Here is a 20,169-nt window from a genome sequence, read left to right on the forward strand (position 1 = left end):
GTTTCTGTGAAGTCGGAACAATAACGAAAGACTATCATCATGCCTCACTGCCCTCGGTGGCCGACGAACCAATTCCCACCTGCAACCAAGGAGAGCTCTCCCCTCCCATGTTGACGTCCTTGAGCTCACTCAACTTTGCTAGCTTCACCTTCCTGTCCGATTCGTCATCGACATTGAAGCTAGACATCTCAGTGTTGTTGTCCTTGCTGTGAACGTTTGTGTTCTCATTGTTCTTGTCGCTGCTGCTGGTGGCTCTGTGTTTGCTCGTCGTGTTGCCACGATCGATCCATGAGCGTAAGTAGATCGCTGCAGGCATTTCGAGCCGCAGTGAACTCCCAATATCCCTCCTGGTCCTGGCAATGTCGTCGACGGGCGCAGGCATATTGAGATCGAGCGGCTCCGAGCTGGAAGCCTCGAACATTGATCTAAGCGTTAGCTGGCGATGGAGGTTAGTGTGGTCGGGCATGGGGTGGAGCTTCAGGCCGGGGTCCGGCGAGTTCGACGTGATCCAGTGGCACCGCTTGTGCCCGCCCAATGCCTGCCCCGACGTGAACACGCGGTGGCATATCGAGCACTCGTGCACCTTGGACTTCTTCTTGAGAGGGGCGACGGCCAAGGGACCAGTCGTGTTCTCAAACGGCACGATCGCCATGGACATCGACGCGACCATTTCGCTGCTGCACTTATCGTGAGTGATGACCTCTTCGTCGGGCGGGGCCTCGTCGAGGGCGTCGAGCTTGGCGGCGAAACACCCTTTCACCTTCTTGTGGCTGGCCCTGTGGCCACCCAGTGCTTGGTGCGAGCTGAACACCTTCTTGCAGGCCTTGCACTCGAACGTTCCCCTGGGAGCGCTCGGCAGAGGTGGTGATGCAAACGCAGGAGCCTTAGCCGTGTCCGTCGCCGGCCCAATCGTGAACGCTTGCTGCCGCCGGTGATCATCCTCCTTGCTCGCGGACGCGCACGACTCCTCGGTCTCGGTGACGGTCACCGGTTCGACCCGGGCAGCGGACAGCATCACCAAGCAGTTCGCGAGGTCTTCCTCTTCGCTCAAGACCACCTTCCGCCGAGACCGCTTACCCTTGGACCAACCGGCGCATCCCTTCTGGCCGACGAGATCGTCCTCCCCCTCGGACCTCGGCGACGGGAGCAGCGACTCGTCGCCCTCCTCATCGGAGCTGCACTTGCCGTGCTCTAGGAAGGACTTCCACGACAGGAACTCCTTGCCGCAGTTCTCGCAGATGCGGCAGCTCTTGAGGCGGTTGGGATTGGTGCGAAGCGCGTACATCCGCTTGGTGCCGGCGTCCGTGGAGCCGTTCAGCTTGTCGTCCCAATCCGAGCCGCCGCAGCCGGAGGCGTCACCGTCGGCGTAGGCCTGGCCGCCCATCGCGTTGTCGATGATCCCATGGGCGCGCATGTGGCCGCCGAGGGCACGACCGCAGCCGAAGCCCTTTTTGCAGATCCGGCAGTAGTGCTTGTAGGTCTGTGGCTGCTGCTGCTGCTGTTCTGGTTGTTGCTGGTCCATCACCATAGCCATTAGGAGAGAGAGAGAGAGAGAGAGAGAGAGACAGAAGACTGGATATCGAAGGAGGTTTGTAGTGGTTGTGATTGATGCAGGGGTGGGTTAGTAAAAGTTTGGATGGTGCAAGACTAAGCTCAAACGGGGTTCCCTCTCTCTCTGTTTCTCTATTTATCTATCTATCTCTTTCTCTTTCTTCTCTCTCTAATACGCATGTGTTGATCTCAGAGGTGTAATTGAATTGATCCCTGGTTTATAGTTGAGGTGTTGGTTGGAGGTGGAGGAGGGAGGAGAGTGGAGAGTGGAGCTGGGTTGTAGTCGCTGGTGACAAGTGGGCGTCAGGAATGGGGTTTTGGGTCCGGCCCGGGTGGTGCGGGGCGCGCTGCGTTGGCGCCTCTGGGTCAAAGCACCAAAGTGTGGGTGAAGAGGAGGGAGGGGTGTTGTAGGGTTGGCCTTCCATGGTACACTACAGGAATCACCCGCTCACCACCATCCATTAAACTCTTAATATGTGGAGCCGTTTTATCCCATATTTTCCTTCCTTCTTAAATTATAAAATTATAATTGAGATTCAATAGAGAGAGATTTAATGAGGGTTGTCTATAATGAGTCCTTATCATTTAATGAGTATTTAATGAAGATAATAGAACTACGTCCCTTATCATGTAGTGTATTACAATTTGTTTGTCAGCTGGATAGATCTAAAGGTACAAAATATGAGGGAAGAACCTGATATCAAAAGAATAATTCAATATATATATATTAAGCAAATATAAAATTAAAAATAATGTACATATGATTTTGGTTCAACCCTTCCTACCTATATATTGGAAAAGAAAAAACTACTTACTTATGTCCGTAGAGATAAAAAAATATATAAAAATAAAATATAAGTTTCATTCCATGTCAAGTCATACATAAATTCCTGATATTTTTTACATAAATTTCAAAGAATTTTTTTTATATTTAATTCAACTCGTAAAAAAAATCAAATTATATTTTCACATTCTTTTATTATCTAAAGTCAGGATTTATGAAGTATTTATGGAATAATCGAACCATAATCTTTTTCCTTATATATAAATCTCTATATAGTTGAATTTCTTATATCCGAAAGTGTTAAATTTGAAATTTTAAAAATACTTATCAACTTCAATATATCAATATTCGTATAAAATTTGAAAGTAGTATATATATATATATATATTATGTATGTATATGTAATATTAAAATTCAAAGGGAAAAATATGCTCTTTTCGAACTTTGCGAGGATTACATGTAAAATCCCCAAACATACTCTCAACTGATGGCAAAGGAAGACACGAAAGCGAAGGGGCGTCTCGAACGATGGGCGACAACGACGAGGGGGAAATTAGCAGTGCCATGGCGGCCCCTTGGCTTGGCTCAAAGAACGGCACATCCTCCTCTTCCCACGGTCACTGACGAAAAGACCCGACAGGAGGAAGGAGGAGCTCTCTCCCTCATGAAATGCTTCCTGCTAGTGCGATTTTGTCAAGGTTGATTAATCTCACATCGGACCGGACAAAAACAAGAAAGAAAAAGAAAAACGACATTTTGGTGATTTAATTTTTAATTATTGATTCCAGTTTTCTAGAGTTTGATGGTTAATTGTTGCCGTCGGCTAGGTGAAAGTGTGGCTCCGGGGCAATGCGGATCGCTAATACGTTTTCTCCAAATTTCTTCTTTGAAGGTACACACCCGCTTTCGTTGTTGATCTGGTTCTTTCATGATTTTGAGCGGTCTCTTCACGGTTTTCATAGTCTGGATCCTTTCATTATGTTAAAAACAATCGTAAAAATCAAGTTGAGAGTTGGTCCCATTAAAGTTCCAAAACAAAAATTATTCAACTTGTTCGAATCATGTCGTATACCATAAATATCATGCATTTTGTATCTACTAAATGCATAGCTAGAAGATGAATTTTGGTCTTGAAGCCATTTGTTGCTAGGGATTTAATGTTTCCAAGAATTACCAAAAATTTTATATATATATATATATATATATATATATATATATATATATATATATTATGTGTGTGTGTGTGTGTGTGTATAAATTATTAATGTTCCTATTGATAATATTATAGGAGCATGCCTTTCGTAAGATTAATGCATTGAAAAATTGTGACATGTGTTGCATAAACATGTAACACTACAAAGAAGCAAAAAAAGACAAGCTTGATTATTAGTTAGAAGCTTGAGCACATAAGCCCAACTGGGATAGTAATGGTGAGAATTATCTCATTGTGCATTTGAGCATGGTAATGCATTAGATGGTTGATTGACTATACGTAGCACATAGAGCACAAATTTTAAAGATTTTTTTTTCCTCTGCTAAGGTTTTGTGGTTAAATAATGGAGAATACCAGAATAAAAATAGAACTGTAAGAACAATAAGATATAGACCCAGGCTATCTTCCTTTTTCTCCATCTTATTCTCTCTTTTTCCCCTTATTTTCTTCTCTTTATCATTTCCTTCTTTCTTAGTTCTCTTTTATTGAATTAAATAAATTATTATATGGCTGTTTGGTACAGACAATATGGCTTGCAAGATGTTATCAAACAGTTGCAGAATGGCATGCAGCTGTTTACCCTTGTCAGTAACTTTCAAGCATGATATATGTTTGCCTGCAAGCATTGATATAGACAGGCTTGGCCATTCTGCAACGCTATGAATTTTCATGCAAAATCATGTGTCTTGTGTGGGGACACAATAACGCTAAATTTCACATTCATTTTTGTGATAGAACAAGGGTCGACACTTTGGGTACCGGATTCATGCTGGTCCATGACCCAACCAGCATGAATCCAGTCCATACAGCATATGGACACAGGGGTAACAAAGAAAGAATCCATAAGACTTGGGATCCAACACCATGATAAAATACTACCCTCATGATTAGACCATGTCCCTGAGATTTGATAAAAGAAAGGTGCACTAGCGGTTAATACGTTGTAATTGGATAATTTATTAAGAATATAACAGAACGAAAGACCAAGGAAAGGAATCAGAATGCACCAAAATGCAAGTACTGCACCAAACTCTGGTGGATGTTTCTTGTTGTAAGTTAATTCAACGAAAAGACCCAGAAATAACTAGTGAGAAAATGAATTTGTTGACATTTTGTGCTCATTTCCAAATTTTAGCTTAGTTATTCCCATCATCTAGTAACCACAGGATGATCCCAACCTCCTTTTTAGTACAAGAGAGTAGACGAGCATGGTGGACCCTATATCTCTTAGGGTTGTACCACTGTAGTAGTTTGAAAGTCAGCTTAAGAGAGAGCTGTTGATTGTGCACTCAACAGCTTCCCTGTAGAGAGAATGTTTTGCAAGGTTTTTTGTGAGGGTATAAAACATATAAAAAGAGCTGGGTGGTAAGCCCTATATTGCACGCAGACCTCCTAAAATTGGGCTGACCTGTATGCATCAGGCAGCACACACAAGTCCATCCGGTTTGTAGAACTTTGTGATAGAACACTTTTTGAGTGTTAATTGTAGCAAATTAGATGTTACAAAGATAAAAAAGAATAATTTTTTACATGCTGTAGGCTTCTTGTTTAGAAAAGTGGACACATAAACTACAAATTAAGATTTAGTGTCACAGTAAATTGTCATTATGATGATATTAGTAATAGTGTTTTATATAAATGCCATTTTTCTTTGAATATTTTAAAAATGATTTTTCATTCATGTCATTCTTTATCTTTTCTCTAAGTGTGATAATTAAGTGCCTAAGAGCCTCTTCTTCTTTAGACTTCTTATGAACCCTGATTGTCTGGTCATCCCTAAGTTAATGCCAGTCTGCCAGAATTTTCTTTTATGCCAGATGAGATTTGTTGCTGGATCATATTGTGTGCTTACAGACATGCAAAGATAAATACTCCTTGAAATATTTGATACTTCTATTGAATCATGCAAAAGATGATGGAACATGGATATTTTTTCCTTACTAGATTAGCCTGTGGGTTGTCAACTGTGATTATGGTGAGGGGAGTACTTTTGCAAAATCTGCCATGGTGAGACAACTCTATCTCTGAATCCAAAAGTTAAAGCAAGCTTTGGTGATTAAAAACTCCAGCTAACATTGACTTTTTAGGGCTTTTGGAATGTCTGTTGCATTTACTGAATCACTTTTATATGAAGTTTAATAAATTCATCAGTCAGATACTGATCTAGAAAAAATGACATGGGCATTTGATGAGTACACATCCTGAGGGTTAGCTTGCCCCTTCTGGTTCATTCAGTTGAAATGTGCCATGCATGGTTTATCTCTTTTGGAACTATCCTTTGTTACTTTAGATGCAGAATTGGTGCATGTAATTTCAATAATATTCTCTGCACAAAATTTTTCATTCTCATGTGCATGTTTTCTTTCTTGTAGATGTCTTAACTCATCCAACCTTCTGGTGAAGATTAATAAACGCAGTAGGTATGATATTTCATTTGACTTGCTATTCTACATTCTGTTATATACTTAATTTGCTGTTTGGTTCTACTGGTTGCACTTTCATGATAAAGAACTTTATGTTTTGTACTGTATGTTAGTCCTTTTGGTCCTAATAACTTATTTTCAAAACAATTGTTAGGTGGAACAGCCTCTAACAAGTAACCACGCTTATAAAATTCTGTCAAGAACCAAATCCAAATAGAAGCTGGTGTCTGTAGGTCTGACTGAGATTTTTTTGTGCATGGACCAACTCAAAATATAAGTTGTTAGCTTTTTTGGTAGGTTAGGTCATGTCATTGATATCATGGTTCTACGTTTTGTTCGGACAGGTACATCCCAGTCCCATATCAGATCCTTATCAGTTGGCCAGGGACCAGCATGGGTCTGGTAACCAACACAACACACCATGATTGCAACTATATAAAGATGATGTAATTAGGCAATTTTGGAAGTAGTTGATCCGGGTGAATTCTGCATTTTGCAATAAAATTGCAGATTTTGGTGTTTCATCAAAATCAAAAGACCTTAGCAGTGACACAAATGGTAAGATAATGCAGAATCCTATATGCACCAAAAATGCAGTGTTTGGTGGATTCAACATCCATTCAGTGGGATACTACACGTTTCATCTCATAAGACTAATGCCTTCTTTCTTCAAGAATAGGCTGGAAAAATGGAGCTGTCGAGGAAGCTAAAATTTTGCTAGGTAACTGTAGCATCCTGAAAGCATAGAAAATTTTGATCTTTTTTTCCATTAGCTTATGTTATTTCAAAGAGTTATAACTACCGTTATGATTGTGTTTGTGTAACCGTAGGAATATAAAGTTATGTCAGCACCTGTGAGTGAATTAAGTTCTCAAAATGAGCACCTGTGAGTGAAGAGCAAACCTCGATGCCATGGTATCCTTTGTGACCCAAATGAGTAGGATTCGAGTAAGAAAAATAGTTGTTTGACTTGTAGGGGTAAGATCTCATACATTTCAATCACTATGTCAGGCGTACTTACAGAGTTTGGACATATAACTTAGGCTCCATTAATTAAAAAAAACATTTTTATTAGTGTAAATGGCTCTTAATATGTGTCAACAGATGATCATGCAGGCAAAACCTGACGACATGCACCCTAAACTCAAGCCCGACACACTGTTCTGGGATCCCTATCAAAGGTACAGGTGGGATCAACTCATTAAGGCGTGGATGTAATGGTGCAGAATGTGTGTCGGCAGGGTTTGCCTGTATTGATATATAGCATGTGGCATTAGTCATGTCCCAAAATTACCATGCTTGGCCTTCCTGTAACCTGTGAAATCTAGCAAGCTGCAGATTTCTGGCAGTGCCCAGTGATTCCAATTTACTTGCCCGCTAACACATATCATATTGATCCAAATAAGTTAAATAGAACTATAGTGCCTTTGATCGAAACGATTTGGGTTAAATTCAGTTTCCAAAAACACTCCACCTTGTTGTAAATATTATAGTTCGATTTTAATTAGTTTAAATTTCTACCAACAATAATTATCAATTATTTGATAAAATTTTATAACATTTATCATCATCTATTTTGAAAATATGATAATAAAAAATAAGACATTATTCACTGAATCGAAAACACTATAATTTTATTAAATTGTTATTATCGGTCTGGTTCAATGTGGGATCAGCTCAGCTAAAAATCTGATTCAGTTCAAAGTAGATTCGGTAGAAACTTTTTATTTTCTACAATAAAGGCATTTTGGTATTTTTGCAAAGGGAAAGGAAATACAGTAATGGAAGTTGTGATCCTGCAAAAATGAGCTTTTTATAGGGGCTCTGGCCTGTTGGCAGCGGCAGCCGCAGAGGCGGGCGGTTGGTTCTTGTGATGGCGGAGGAGGAGCTCCTTCTGGCGGCGGATCTCCATGACCTTGCGATGGGAGTTGGAGTGCTGGGTGAGCACGAAGGCTGGGCTGGCCGCCGGTCGGTACTCCGGCAGGAGCCGCCCGGACTTGTACCTCACCCCGCACGCGTTGCACAGCGTCTTCGGCCCCAGCGGCCCCGTCCGCCACTGCGGCGTCTTCTCCGATGCGCAGTGCATGCACCGTCGCACTCCGCCCGCCGCTCCGACGCCCCATCCGCTTTTCTTTCCTCCACTACCGCCATTACTGCCACTTCCTCTGTTGCTAATACACTTAATACCGATGGAATCAGGTTGGGAAGGTGGGAAATCAGACGAGGACGAGGACGAGGACGACGGCGAGGACTGCGGTGGTGGCGTTAACGAGGACCAAACCGTGGTAGGATTGCTGCTCCTGGACCGCTTGCTTCTCGCTGCGCAACGTGCAACGCATTGGTCCACGCCTAGCTGGTTGTCACCGGCAATGCGTTGGTCCACTAAGAGCTGCTTGTCGCTGGCGGGGGTCGTAAGGCCGGTGTACTGGTAAGGGACGTCAGAGAAAGAGTCCTCCACGAACTGCGACAGCCATTCCAGCTCCGCCGCCTCTTCGCTCTGCAGGAGAGGAGAAACAAATCCAGACACAACGAAAGAGAAGAGAAAGAAGTCGACTGGGTGTTCTTCGTGGACGTGCTCACCGGAACGTAGAGGTCGAAAGATGAGTCTGTTTCTGCGGTTCCACCGGCAGTAAAGAATTGGGTGTCAGCACCAAAAGCTGAGGGGAAGAGATCGCGGCCGGAGAAGTCGAGGACGTCGGTGACGCGGAGAGCGTCAACGGCGGGTGGCAGGCCGTAAGGATAAGCTGGAGCAGCAGCATCTTGCTGCGGTGCAACGGTAGCTAATGAAGCAGAGTAGGAGGAAGCTGGCGTTCTCATTCCGAAGTCCATATCCAGCGTCATCGTTTGCTTCCGCGCCATTCATGCCAGCAAAAGAGGAGAATTCCCTTCTCTCCTACAGCAACAAGCGACGAGAAATAGTTAAGCTGGTTGTGGTAGCGAAACACAGACTGGGGGGAAGCAATAAAGCACTTGCATTATGGAAGACACCGACGCCAACGTGGATTAATACGACTTCCTCTCATGACAAACGAGAGCAACATGGGATAATAGTACATGTATACATATAGTTCGCTCTCTTCGAGACAAATGTACATATTACCACCGTCAACCCTCTTTACCTGTGTCCGCTGGAACACTTGTCCCAAAGAGGATGACGTGGTTCACTTGTCTCCGCTGGAACAGGAAACGATCCTTCATTACCGCCCTGTACTGCATCGGACCATCCGCTCTCGTCCATGGACCGATTTCGCAATCTTAAAGCGACTACTGACCGTGTGATGCGTAAAGGACGTTACACGGAGGTAGTTGCACGTGCACTTAAGGAAGCGGTGGAGGTGAGGCTTAATTATAATCCGCTTTAAAACATCCCCGGCATCTGGTCCCTCTCGGCGCCACGAGTCACGTCATGGACGATGGTGTCTCCGCCCGAAAACTCTGGCTCCACCACGTGGCCGTCGTCGCCGTGCCGAGAGTACGTACCGGTTCACACCGGGAATTGTCGTGTAGTACCGCCGGACGCAGTCCACTATCACGACAGAAGCCACGGAATCCAAAGTGGATTCAAATACCATTATGATAACAGCTTGATATAATCACGTGCCGGGACACTACTATTTTATCACTTTAACAAAAAAAGAAAAAGAAAAAATTACTCCTTTTGTCATTACCTTTGCCCTTTGCCGTCGACCTTCCCCCAGTCGTCGTCGCATCATCGGTGCATGCTTCACGACTACCCGTTCTCTCATGACTTCGAACACTATGATCGTCATCCCGTCCTGTGTCATCTACCCTTGACTGTCAGCACACCGTCCTCGGTGTTTCTTTATTGCCACCTTCGTCACTTCCGCCGTACCGCGAGGTGGCATCGCCTCCACCACTTCCCTTCTTCCCCTCGCTTCTTCCAGCTCTTACCTTTCCTCTTTAGTCACTCGCATAATCGATAAGACTAATTCAAATAATTAAAGATAAATAAATTAAAAATATAAAAATCTAAATTAAAATAAATATATAATTTTAAAAAATATATGTTTTATCTTTCAACTAATATAAATAAATATTCTTAGATTAAAATATTCTTCATTCCTTCTATTATTATTTTTTTCTTTAAAATTCTACAGAAAAACAACAAGATATCAGAACCTAGTTTGAAAAAGATCAATATGCCAACTAAAAAAATAATAGATAAAAAAAAAGATAACAAAGATCAAATGAATGAGAATGTGAAGAAAGATGCAACAACCCTCTACGTGCTATAACAAGTAATACACGAGTCCATATTTTTCAAAATCATGATAACATCAATATCAATAAAAGCCTAAAAAATATTAAAAAGTATATTTGATGGCACAAACAAAGTAAAAATTTTAAAGTTTCAAATTTTTTGACATAAACTTAAAACTGTTATGATAAAAGATTTTAAATTTATTACTAGTTTTTTCTCAAAACTCTCTTATATTGTGAACCAATGAAATCTGAAACCTAAAAGATGAAATTACAATAGAAAAGTTATCTGAAGTCTATCTTCAAAATTTGATATTATTTCTATTATTATAGAAAAAGCTAAAGATATAATTGTAAAACGTCGGAACATGCGATTTTTAGTGGGGATCAAAATCTAATTGGTATCTTAGTATGACCTCAAGGATTTGACAAATCACACTAAGTCCTAGATAATTTTTGCTAATCACAACTCCTAGTGATTCCCATTCTATTTGGCCTCTAAACCATCATGGTTTTGAGGGACTCGACCAACCATAATATTTGGTTAAGTCAGCACCATTATTACAAGATAAATCTGATTCGATGATACATTCTCGAGGGACTCGACCAAGCATATCATATCCTCCGGTGACATCTTCATGTCATAAGCAAGATCTTAAATATCAATATAAGTAAGTTGAATCCCAGATTTTGATAATGAAACCAATTGATTAAATTATGAACCAAAGAGCATATGAGAAAAGCGATGCAAGAGTAACTTTGGAAAGATAAATTGATTGAAGTAGGAGAACCTGACGTTGGGCCGGAGAGGATCATGTCAGAGATCGAGCATCGGGTCGAAAGGATAGGGTATTATGCTAAGATCGAATGTTGCGAGAGGTTAACATAATGATGGATTTGGCAATAGGTCGAAGGAAAGAATGACGCATCGAAAGTTCGGACGAAGTGCTGGATGAACGAATGATATGCTGGACAACATAGGATTCATGATTATAATCATTTATAACTTGATTAAATTAGTTTAGGTTTTAATTGAGTTGGTTTTGGGTGTAACCATATCAACTTAATTAAGGGGCCTATTAGACTTGAATTAGGACTGAATTGAGCCTATTGGAAGGTTAATTCAGGAACTTAAAGTTGAGTTAAGTGGTGGCACCGCTAGACTAGACAATGGTACTGCTTGTGAGCTAGAAAATATAGAATGTACATTTTCAGAAAACCCGATGGTGGTATCACCCAAGCTAGTGGTAGTAACGCCAGAACGTAGTCTTCTAGACAGTGTCAAGTGGTGGTACCCCGCCTAAGCAAGTGATGATACCACTAGAGCCCAATCTCATAGGCTTGTCAAGTAGTAGTACCACCTAGCACTGGTGATAGTATTGCTAGTATCTCGAAAACTAAATTATTAGACTTTTTGGCTCAATTTTTGAAGTCATTTGAGGCCTATAAATACCCTACTTATTCTTGCTTAATATAGTAAAAAAAAGCATAAAAAAATTATTTTCTAAGTGTATAAACTCTGTTGAAAGTGTTGAGTTCCTTCCTCCTTAAGCTTATAAGTCATTGTAAGGGAGGTGTAATGATTACTTGTAAAAGAGAGTTGTAAAGGTTCTCTCCTAAGCATGTGAAAAAGAGAAAAAAGTTATAACAAGAATAGTTGATCTTCGCTTATTAAAAAGAAGATCATTAGTTAAAGCTAGTGGCCTCAACAGAGGAAGAATTAGGAGTGGATGTAGGTCGCGATGACCAAACTACTATAAATCCGATGTGTATTTCCTTTTATGCACTTTATTACTATTGCTTACTGATTTAATTGCTTACTAAACTTACTCATATTCTAAGTTAAACATATTTTTAATATCAGTTTCATCGAACGAATTTTTGAATCATTTCTCTATTTTGAAAGCACTAATTCACCCCCTCTTCTTAGTGTCATTATGATCTTAAGAGTTGGTATCAGAGCTACTTTTCTTAGTTAGTTTGACACCCAAGAAAGATTAAATAAATTTTTTTGATAATCAAAAGGGTCACTTTATCACTCATCCTCTTATGTTTAATGGGACGATTACACATATTGGAAGATACAAATATGGATTTTTTTTATTTCTATGGATTTTGATTTATGGAATGTGTTTGAATATGATTTTTAAAAATCTTCGAGACTAATGAATAAATGAAATAATCTAGAGAAGAAAATGTTCTATTTAAATGCTAATGCTATGAATATTTTATTTTATACTTTAGATAAAAATGAGTTTAATCATATTTCTATATATAAATATTTGACACAAACATGAAGTTACTCATAAAGGCACAAGTAGAGCAAAATAATCTAAAATTAATCTTTTGGTACATAATTATGAATTATTTAGAATAAAGCCAACTTAAACTATTTGCGACATGTACAATAATTTTATAGATAGTCAATGGTTTGAAAGCTCTCAGTAAATATTTTACTAATTTTGAACTTATTAATAAAATTCTAAGAACACTTTCAAAAAGTTGGGATTCAAAGATAACCACAATTAAAGAAATAAAAGACTTGAACAATTTTTCTCTTGAAGAACTCATAGGATTATTAATGACATATAAAATGACTTGCAAGACACATAATAAACATGAGAACAATTTTTCAAAGAACAAAAATGATATTACACTTAGAACTAAAGAAGATCACTCGAGCGAAAGCTCAAGTGATAATGATGACTTGACACTCCTTACAAAAAAATTTAAGAAGTTCATAAAAAGGAACAAAACAAATCCTGTAAAACAAGACTCTAAGAATAAAAATAAACTAAAAAAAAGATATAATCATTTGCTATGAATGCGAGAAGCCAAGGTACTTCAAAAATAAGTATTCACAATTGAAGAAAAAAATACTCAAGATAACTTGAGATCAATCAAGTGCATCGAAAGACGAAGAGCAAATCAATGAAGACAAGATGACAAACTGCGCTTTAATGGCTCTCAACAATGAGGTATATGACTCAACTAAAATCTCTTTATCTTATGATAAATTACTTGATAGATTTCATGATTTATCTCAACGATGAGAAATGACTTGCAAGGCACATGATGAACATGAGAATAACTTTCTAAAAAACATGAAGGATATTGCACTTAGAACCAAAGAAGACTACTCAAACGAAAGCTCAAGTGATGATGATAACTTGACACTCGTCACAAGAAAATTTAAAAGGTTTATAAATAGGAACAAAACAAATCCTATAAATCAAGACTCTAAGAATATAAATAAATAAAAAAAAAATGATATAATCATTTGCTATGAACGTAAAAAACCGGGCACTTCAAAAATGAATATATACAACCAAAGAAAAAGTTGCTATCACAAAGAAAAAGAAAGCACTCAAGGTAACTTAGGACTAATCAAGTGCATTAAAAGACGATGAGCAAACCAATAAAGACGAAATGGTAAAATACGCATTGATGGCCTTCAGCAAAAGGTATATGACTCAATTGAAATGTTTTTACCTTATAATGAATTACTTGATGTATTTCTTGATTTGTATAATGACTTTAAATTAGTTAGTAAGAAATATAAATTGTTAAAGGCATATAGTGGAGGTTTATGATAAAATATTATAAGATAAAGAGGTTTTAATCAAGTCATACAACTACACTCAAGGCAAAACTTCAAGACACATATGACTAGGAGTATATGACTCAATTAAAACCTATTTATCTTATGATGAATTACTTGATAGATTTTATAATTTAAATGATGAATTTAAATTAGTTTATAATAAATATAAATTGCTAAAAAAGGATTATGTTTCTCTCTCTAGTAAATTTGATAAATTAAAAAATAAGTATGATGATTGGATGTTAACTTCTTATACTAAATGTGAAGAGTTTGACTCAATCAGAAAGAAAAATATGTTATTATAATAAATATTACAAAATTAAAATTAAAAAGAAATCATTAAATATAATTCTTACTTACAAAGGTTTTATATATAGAAAGGAAGGAATTAGCTTTGTGATTAGTAACACTCAATAAAAGCCAACTATATTTGTTAAAGAACCCACATTATATGTTTTTCCTAAAGTTAAATATATTTTTTATGATGGATATGGCTATTATACTTATAAATATTTATTTTAAAATATAGCTCACATAAATTAGTTTAGATTTCTAAAGGAATCATAAATGACTTAATGTCAATAGTTAAGATAGGTAGATCGAATCGAATCATGAGGGACCTAAAATTAAATTAGTACATAAAGCAAACCTCATTTCTTGTAGATATATCTACAGTTGAAAGCTATGAGCAAGAGATAATATCTTAATAATGGATGCTCAAAGCACGTGACCGGAGATATGATATATTTCTTTAAATTCACTAACTAAGACAAAGGATATATCACATTTGGAAACAATAACAAAGGTAAAATTATTGACAAAAGAAATATAAGTAACAAATCAAACCTCTTGATTGAAGATATTTTATTAATAGATGGTTTAAAACATAATTTACTTACTATTAGTCAATTATAGGATTAAGGATATAACATTAAATTTAAATCTAATGCTTGTATTATAGAGATATTATAGAAAAATAAATCTGTGATTATCTTAAGGAGTAATAATATGTATACTATTGATCTTAATGATTTTTGTAATGAAATTTATTTTTTAATTTTAAACGATGATACATAGCTCTAGCATCGAAGATTAGGTTATGTAAGTATAAAATGGATTTCATAATTATAATTAAGGAACTTGTAAGATGTATACATAGAATTAAATTTGTCAAAGATAAAGTTTGTGATGCATGCTAACTAGACAAACAAATAAAGATTAGTTTTAAATCTAAAAATCAAGTAAGTACCTCTAGACCACTATAATTAATTCATATGGATTTATTTGAACTAATTAATATCATAAGTCTATGAGGTAATAAATATGCTTTTATGACTATTGATGATTATAGTAGATATCCTTAGACAAACTTCTTGACACATAAAAATGATTATTTTAAATGTTTTATGAAGTTTTACAAACAAGTTCAAAATAAAAAAAAGGTTTTATGATTTCTTCTATTCAGAGTGATCATGGTACTAAATTTAAAAACCATGATTTTCAAGAATTTATGATTCAAATGAGTGTGACCATAATTTCTCTACTCTGAGAAATTCATAATAAAATGGAATTGTTGAGAGAAAAAATATGAGTTTACAAGAGATTGTAAGAACTATGCTTAATGAACATAGCATACTCAAATATTTTTGAGCCGAAGCCGTTAACATGACATGCTATGTTATAAACAGGATTCTCATAAGTCTACTACTATATAAAATTTCTTATGAATTGTGAAATAATAAAAGACCTAATATTTTACATTTTAAAATTTTTGATTGTAAATATTTTATTTTAAATAAAAATGATGCCTTAGAAAATTTTGATGCAAAATTTGATGAGGCTTTTTCTTAGATATTCCTCTATTTCTAAAGTTTATCTAGTTTTCAATAAAAGAATATTGGTTATTTAAGAATCTGTTCATGTTATTTTTAATGAGTTTTTTTAAATTTAAGAAAATTAATTTTAATAATAAATTTGAATTTGATACATTGAATTTGAATAAGAATTCTTCTCTCCTAAGTAACTTGGGTGTATATAGATACACATCATAAGGAACTAATCATTAGAGATACATTTTTGTCTCAAATTGAACATAAATGCATTCACAATACTCTCAAAGATGATTCATGAGTTTTTGCATTGCATGTATAATTAAATTAATTTGAAAGAAATAAGATTTGGAAGTTTATTCCAAGACATAGTGATCGCCTTGTAATTAGATCTTTAGAAATAAGTAAGATGAACTTAGAATCATGGTTCAAAACAAAGCTAAATTAGTAACCAAATGTTTTAACCAAGAAAAAGGTGTCGACTATGAAGAAACATTTGCTTCTATGGCAAGATATGAAACCATAAAAAAACTCCTTACATATGCATGTTGTAAAATTTTTAAGTTATTTCAAATAAATGTCAAAAGTATTTTTCTTAATGGCTTTATTTTCAAAAAAATTTATGTTGAGCAACAACCTAGATTTTATAATATTCTTTTTCCAAACTATGTTTTTAAATTATCTAAGACTCTCTCTGGGTTGAAGCAAGCCTAAGGGCTTGGTACGAGAGGCTTAGCTTATTTCTTATTAAGAATAATTTTTTGAAAGATAAGATCGATACCACATTATTTATTAAATATTTTAAAAATATTTTTTTTATTATCTAAATTTATGTTGATGATATTATTTTTAGTTCTAAATCTTTGTGTGAATCATTTGCCAAAATATGAGTCAAGAATTTGAAATGAATTTAACGAGTGAATTAATATTTTTCTTATAATTATAAATTAAACAACTAAATGATGAAATTTTTATTAGTCAAACTAAGTATTCTTTGGATCTATTAAAACGATTTTATACGGATAGTACTAAGATCATTAGTACACTAATGATATAATGTTTAGTGTTGGGCTTTGTATAAGATTTTAATTCAATCCCAAATAATCTCACTTTAAAACAGTAAAAAAAATTTAGATATTTAAAAATTCTTAATATCAAATTATGATATATATACCAAATTTGTAGATATTTAAAAATATTTTGCATTGGGCTTTGTACCATCGTATCTAGGATTATGATATATACCAAGTTCTATTATTCATTTGACCTACACTTATATCACTCACATTTGTTCTTAATACTAGTCGGAATTGTATACGTATTAAATCAATTGACAGGATATATTCCATTGTCCATCACTATCCAATCCAATTAATCATGATGATCCATATCCTTTTTAACTGAGTTGAAAAAAATTAAAATACTATATATATATATATATATATATACATTTATAGATATTCTTGTTAGAACATAACTTGATTTACTAGAAAGATCCAATTGAATAGGATTATCATGAAAACACAAATTAATTTTTGAATATGCACATGATCTTTAAATGTAAACTATAGAATATATCCCCCCCATTCGTATAAATAGACAGAGCCTTTTATGATATTATATATGAAGAGAATATAATACATTCGTGACACGTTATCAAGATTATTATTTTTATCTCGTCAATCATACTCCCACCACCACACTTTTCAATCACTCTGCCCTATCTTTTTATTTTCATCAAGTCGGTATCATAACCAGGATGAAATGACAAATACTTTTTAACTTGAAGTTTCTGGACTCACAAAAAGAAAATTATGATAATTACAATATTTAATTGAAACCCCTATTTGGATCTCATCAATATGTCTGAGAGGTATTAGATAGGATGTGCAATCATTATACTGTGTCTTATCATGTTTACCATGCAAAAGGATGATGGTTTAAGGGTGTCTCAAGAGACGAAGAAGGATTGGGAATGAACGTAAATTGTGGATCAAACTATTATATTCTTACTTATTTTGATATCTTATTTATTTTTTTATTTTCTTAATTATTTCATGAAAAAGTTTTCACGCACACTGACACTAATTTATCTTTACCTCTTTGGTGTCGTAAACATGTCTACAATTGTTTCTAGTATCGAGTGATATATGCTTCTTTGAAGTGAGTCCGAATGGTTTCTGCAACAGCTCATCTGCTTCTTCTTCTTCATGTGCAAAAGAAAACAAGCATAATCGGAAACATTTCATACTTCAGGAAAGTAGATATACATATGTTCATGATCGGTTTTTAACATGGTTCTTCTTATCACTCTGAGATCATGATGTACATATTTAAGTATTAGCTTCTTCTCTCCCAAGATCTTATAACCTGAGGCTTTCCAAGAGGCTTCTCCCGTCGAGCTTTCTGGCGTAGAACGTCCTCAAGAAGTCTCGGTAGCTCATCGTCTTGTACTTCTCCTCACATCCTTTCGTCACAAGCTCCGGAAGAGGGCCGATGACGGCATCTTCGCTTGGCAAAAGGAACGTGGCCACCGAGAGGCGTTCTTTCTCGGTGTTTATAACTGCTCTGTGCTCGATGCTGTTCAGCTTTCCATTGCTCAGAATCTGCACCCAAGCACAGCGTCAGTCATCTTTTGTGCCAGGCAACAACTGTTGAGGGTCTTCCGAATCCCAAATGAAGCACGGTTACCTCAAGTATGTCGCCGATGTTGACGACGAGAGCGCCGGGAAGGGGACGCACGGGGAACCATTTCCCGTTGTTCTTGATTTGAAGTCCTTGGACGTCGTTGATCTGGAGGAGCAACGTCAAGCCGCCGCCGCCGTCCGTGTGTGGCGAGGAGCCCAACACCTGGTCGGCTTCGGGACATGGGGGATAGTAGTTGATCCTCACGCCCTGCGGCATGTCGTCGAAGATATCAAGGAGTCGGTCGGGTGCGATCCCCAGCGCTTCTGCTATAACCTCCATCAAAGTGCTCGCTACTCTCTTGAGCTCCGCTGAGTAGCATGAGAGCGTGTTTCTGAAGCCACGACGCAGCAAATTATGTGCTCGAAGTTGATGCGAATATAACAGTACAGCAAATTAAAAGAGAAGATGATTCCCGATGTTGAGTTAACCTGAAAGTGGGAGGTCGAGTCGGCCAGAATCTCATCTCCCTCAAATGGACTGGGCGAGTTATGACGAAGAACATGTCCGCCCAATCCAATTTTTGCTCCTCCGACATCACAAAAGCTTGTCCATAACCTTGCAATCCTCCCGGTCCCTGCGCGAATGCCTTCTTTTCTTCCAGAGGAAGCTTGAAGAACTCCATAATATCCGCCTTCATCTGCTCGATCACTTCCTCCGGAACTTGATGATTCAGCAGCTGCAAATACCATCGAGATCGACTACGTTGTGCGTAAATGCTTCACTGAAGGTGATGCAGTACTGAGAAGGACCGACCGACAGACCGACCTGGAAGAAGCCCCACTCGGCACAGGCGTAGTGAAGCTTGGCAGACTCTTCCTGGGAGAAGCGGAGATCGAGGAGCCTCGCAAAATCGATCACCGGAAGCTCACCGTCTCCATCCTGAGCGACTGGATATGCGTTGACTTCCGGCCTGATGTATCTCGGAGGGACGGCGCCGGAGTCAGCGACGGAAGCTGCGAGAGCTTGGACGTTGTCGACGGGGATGGACGTGCCGATGTTCTGAAAACTGACTTTTTGGTCGGCCATCTCGCCAAGCACACCTTGCAAGGCGTTTTCTCCCAGCTTAAATGGACGCCACACCCGTTAGGTGATGTCGCTTTCCAGTTTCGATCGGATCTCTTCCGACGTTAACGTAATAGCGCAAGCGTCTCTGTTGATAGTCGAAGCTGTCATCACCCTCCGCACTCTCTGTCCTTGAAAACAAGTTTGCTTTCCAATAAGTCAAAATGAACAGTGATTACATACTTTTCTATCCTTGAAAAAGCAACCTTGTCTTGCATTAAAGAAGAAGAAAAGGAGAAAGTGATGGGAATCAGAATTCGATTTGAAGAGTTTGCTTTGAAATATTGAAAATATTTAAATATAATAAATTAAACAAATATTATTAACATTCAGCACTTGCTAATATTTTTTCTTTATAAAAAATAAATTTTTTTTTATCTGTGCTTTTTTAGAACACTAGTATTTTTCTACATTCATACCATTTATCCCAGTGATTCTTGAATACCACTTGTACTCGATTTATCTCTACTTATGACTAAAAAATGCTTCATCTTAAGATAATAATTTTGGATCAATTTGATTTTTGTCCAATGTGAACTAACACAATATAATATATCAGTATAATTTGTAAAAGAAGTATCCAACCGACACATAGATATAATTATTAGTTTTGGCAAAACAAAATGAACAAGTCCGAGCAAAACTATTAATATATCTAGTGACAATAGAGCTTTTGATATAATGTTAGATTTTCATATATTTTAGTATTATGTGCAAGCCCCTTGAACCCTTTTATTTATCCGGACATCTTCTTGACAAGTTAATAATTTATTATCATTAATTCACATTGATAT

At 37.3% G+C, this 20,169-nt stretch overlaps 3 protein-coding genes and 1 long non-coding RNA gene across 4 annotated transcripts; 1 reads left to right on the forward strand and 3 right to left on the reverse strand.

Annotated features, from left to right (window-relative positions):
• Window positions 1-1,656, reverse strand: LOC103985924 (zinc finger protein ZAT4-like). The gene has a single exon (XM_009403777.3). The coding sequence runs from the start codon at window positions 1,532-1,534 to the stop codon at window positions 38-40; it is 1,497 nt and encodes a 498-aa protein (XP_009402052.3). The 5' UTR covers window positions 1,535-1,656; the 3' UTR covers window positions 1-37.
• Window positions 1,657-2,844: 1,188 nt separating this feature from the next.
• Window positions 2,845-9,177, forward strand: LOC108952879 (uncharacterized). Its single transcript, XR_010513595.1, has 4 exons — window positions 2,845-3,033; window positions 3,163-3,227; window positions 5,921-5,968; window positions 7,791-9,177. It is a non-coding gene; the product is annotated as an uncharacterized LOC108952879 (long non-coding RNA).
• Window positions 7,585-8,830, reverse strand: LOC135674361 (GATA transcription factor 2-like). The gene is made up of 2 exons (XM_065184138.1): window positions 8,552-8,830; window positions 7,585-8,468 (listed from the first exon to the last, which is right to left on the reverse strand). The coding sequence occupies exons 1-2, from the start codon at window positions 8,828-8,830 to the stop codon at window positions 7,785-7,787; spliced, it is 963 nt and encodes a 320-aa protein (XP_065040210.1). The 3' UTR covers window positions 7,585-7,784.
• An 8,679-nt stretch (window positions 9,178-17,856) lies between the features above and the next one.
• LOC135675109 (2-oxoglutarate-dependent dioxygenase 11-like) lies at window positions 17,857-19,365 on the reverse strand. The gene is made up of 4 exons (XM_065185381.1): window positions 19,079-19,365; window positions 18,742-18,989; window positions 18,317-18,644; window positions 17,857-18,231 (listed from the first exon to the last, which is right to left on the reverse strand). Exons 1-4 carry the CDS (start codon window positions 19,337-19,339, stop codon window positions 17,989-17,991), a joined length of 1,080 nt encoding a protein of 359 aa, XP_065041453.1. The 5' UTR covers window positions 19,340-19,365; the 3' UTR covers window positions 17,857-17,988.
• Window positions 19,366-20,169: the final 804 nt, after the last annotated feature.

Source organism: Musa acuminata, chromosome BXJ1-5, assembly GCF_036884655.1.
Source record: "Musa acuminata AAA Group cultivar baxijiao chromosome BXJ1-5, Cavendish_Baxijiao_AAA, whole genome shotgun sequence".
NCBI lineage: Eukaryota > Viridiplantae > Streptophyta > Magnoliopsida > Zingiberales > Musaceae > Musa > Musa acuminata.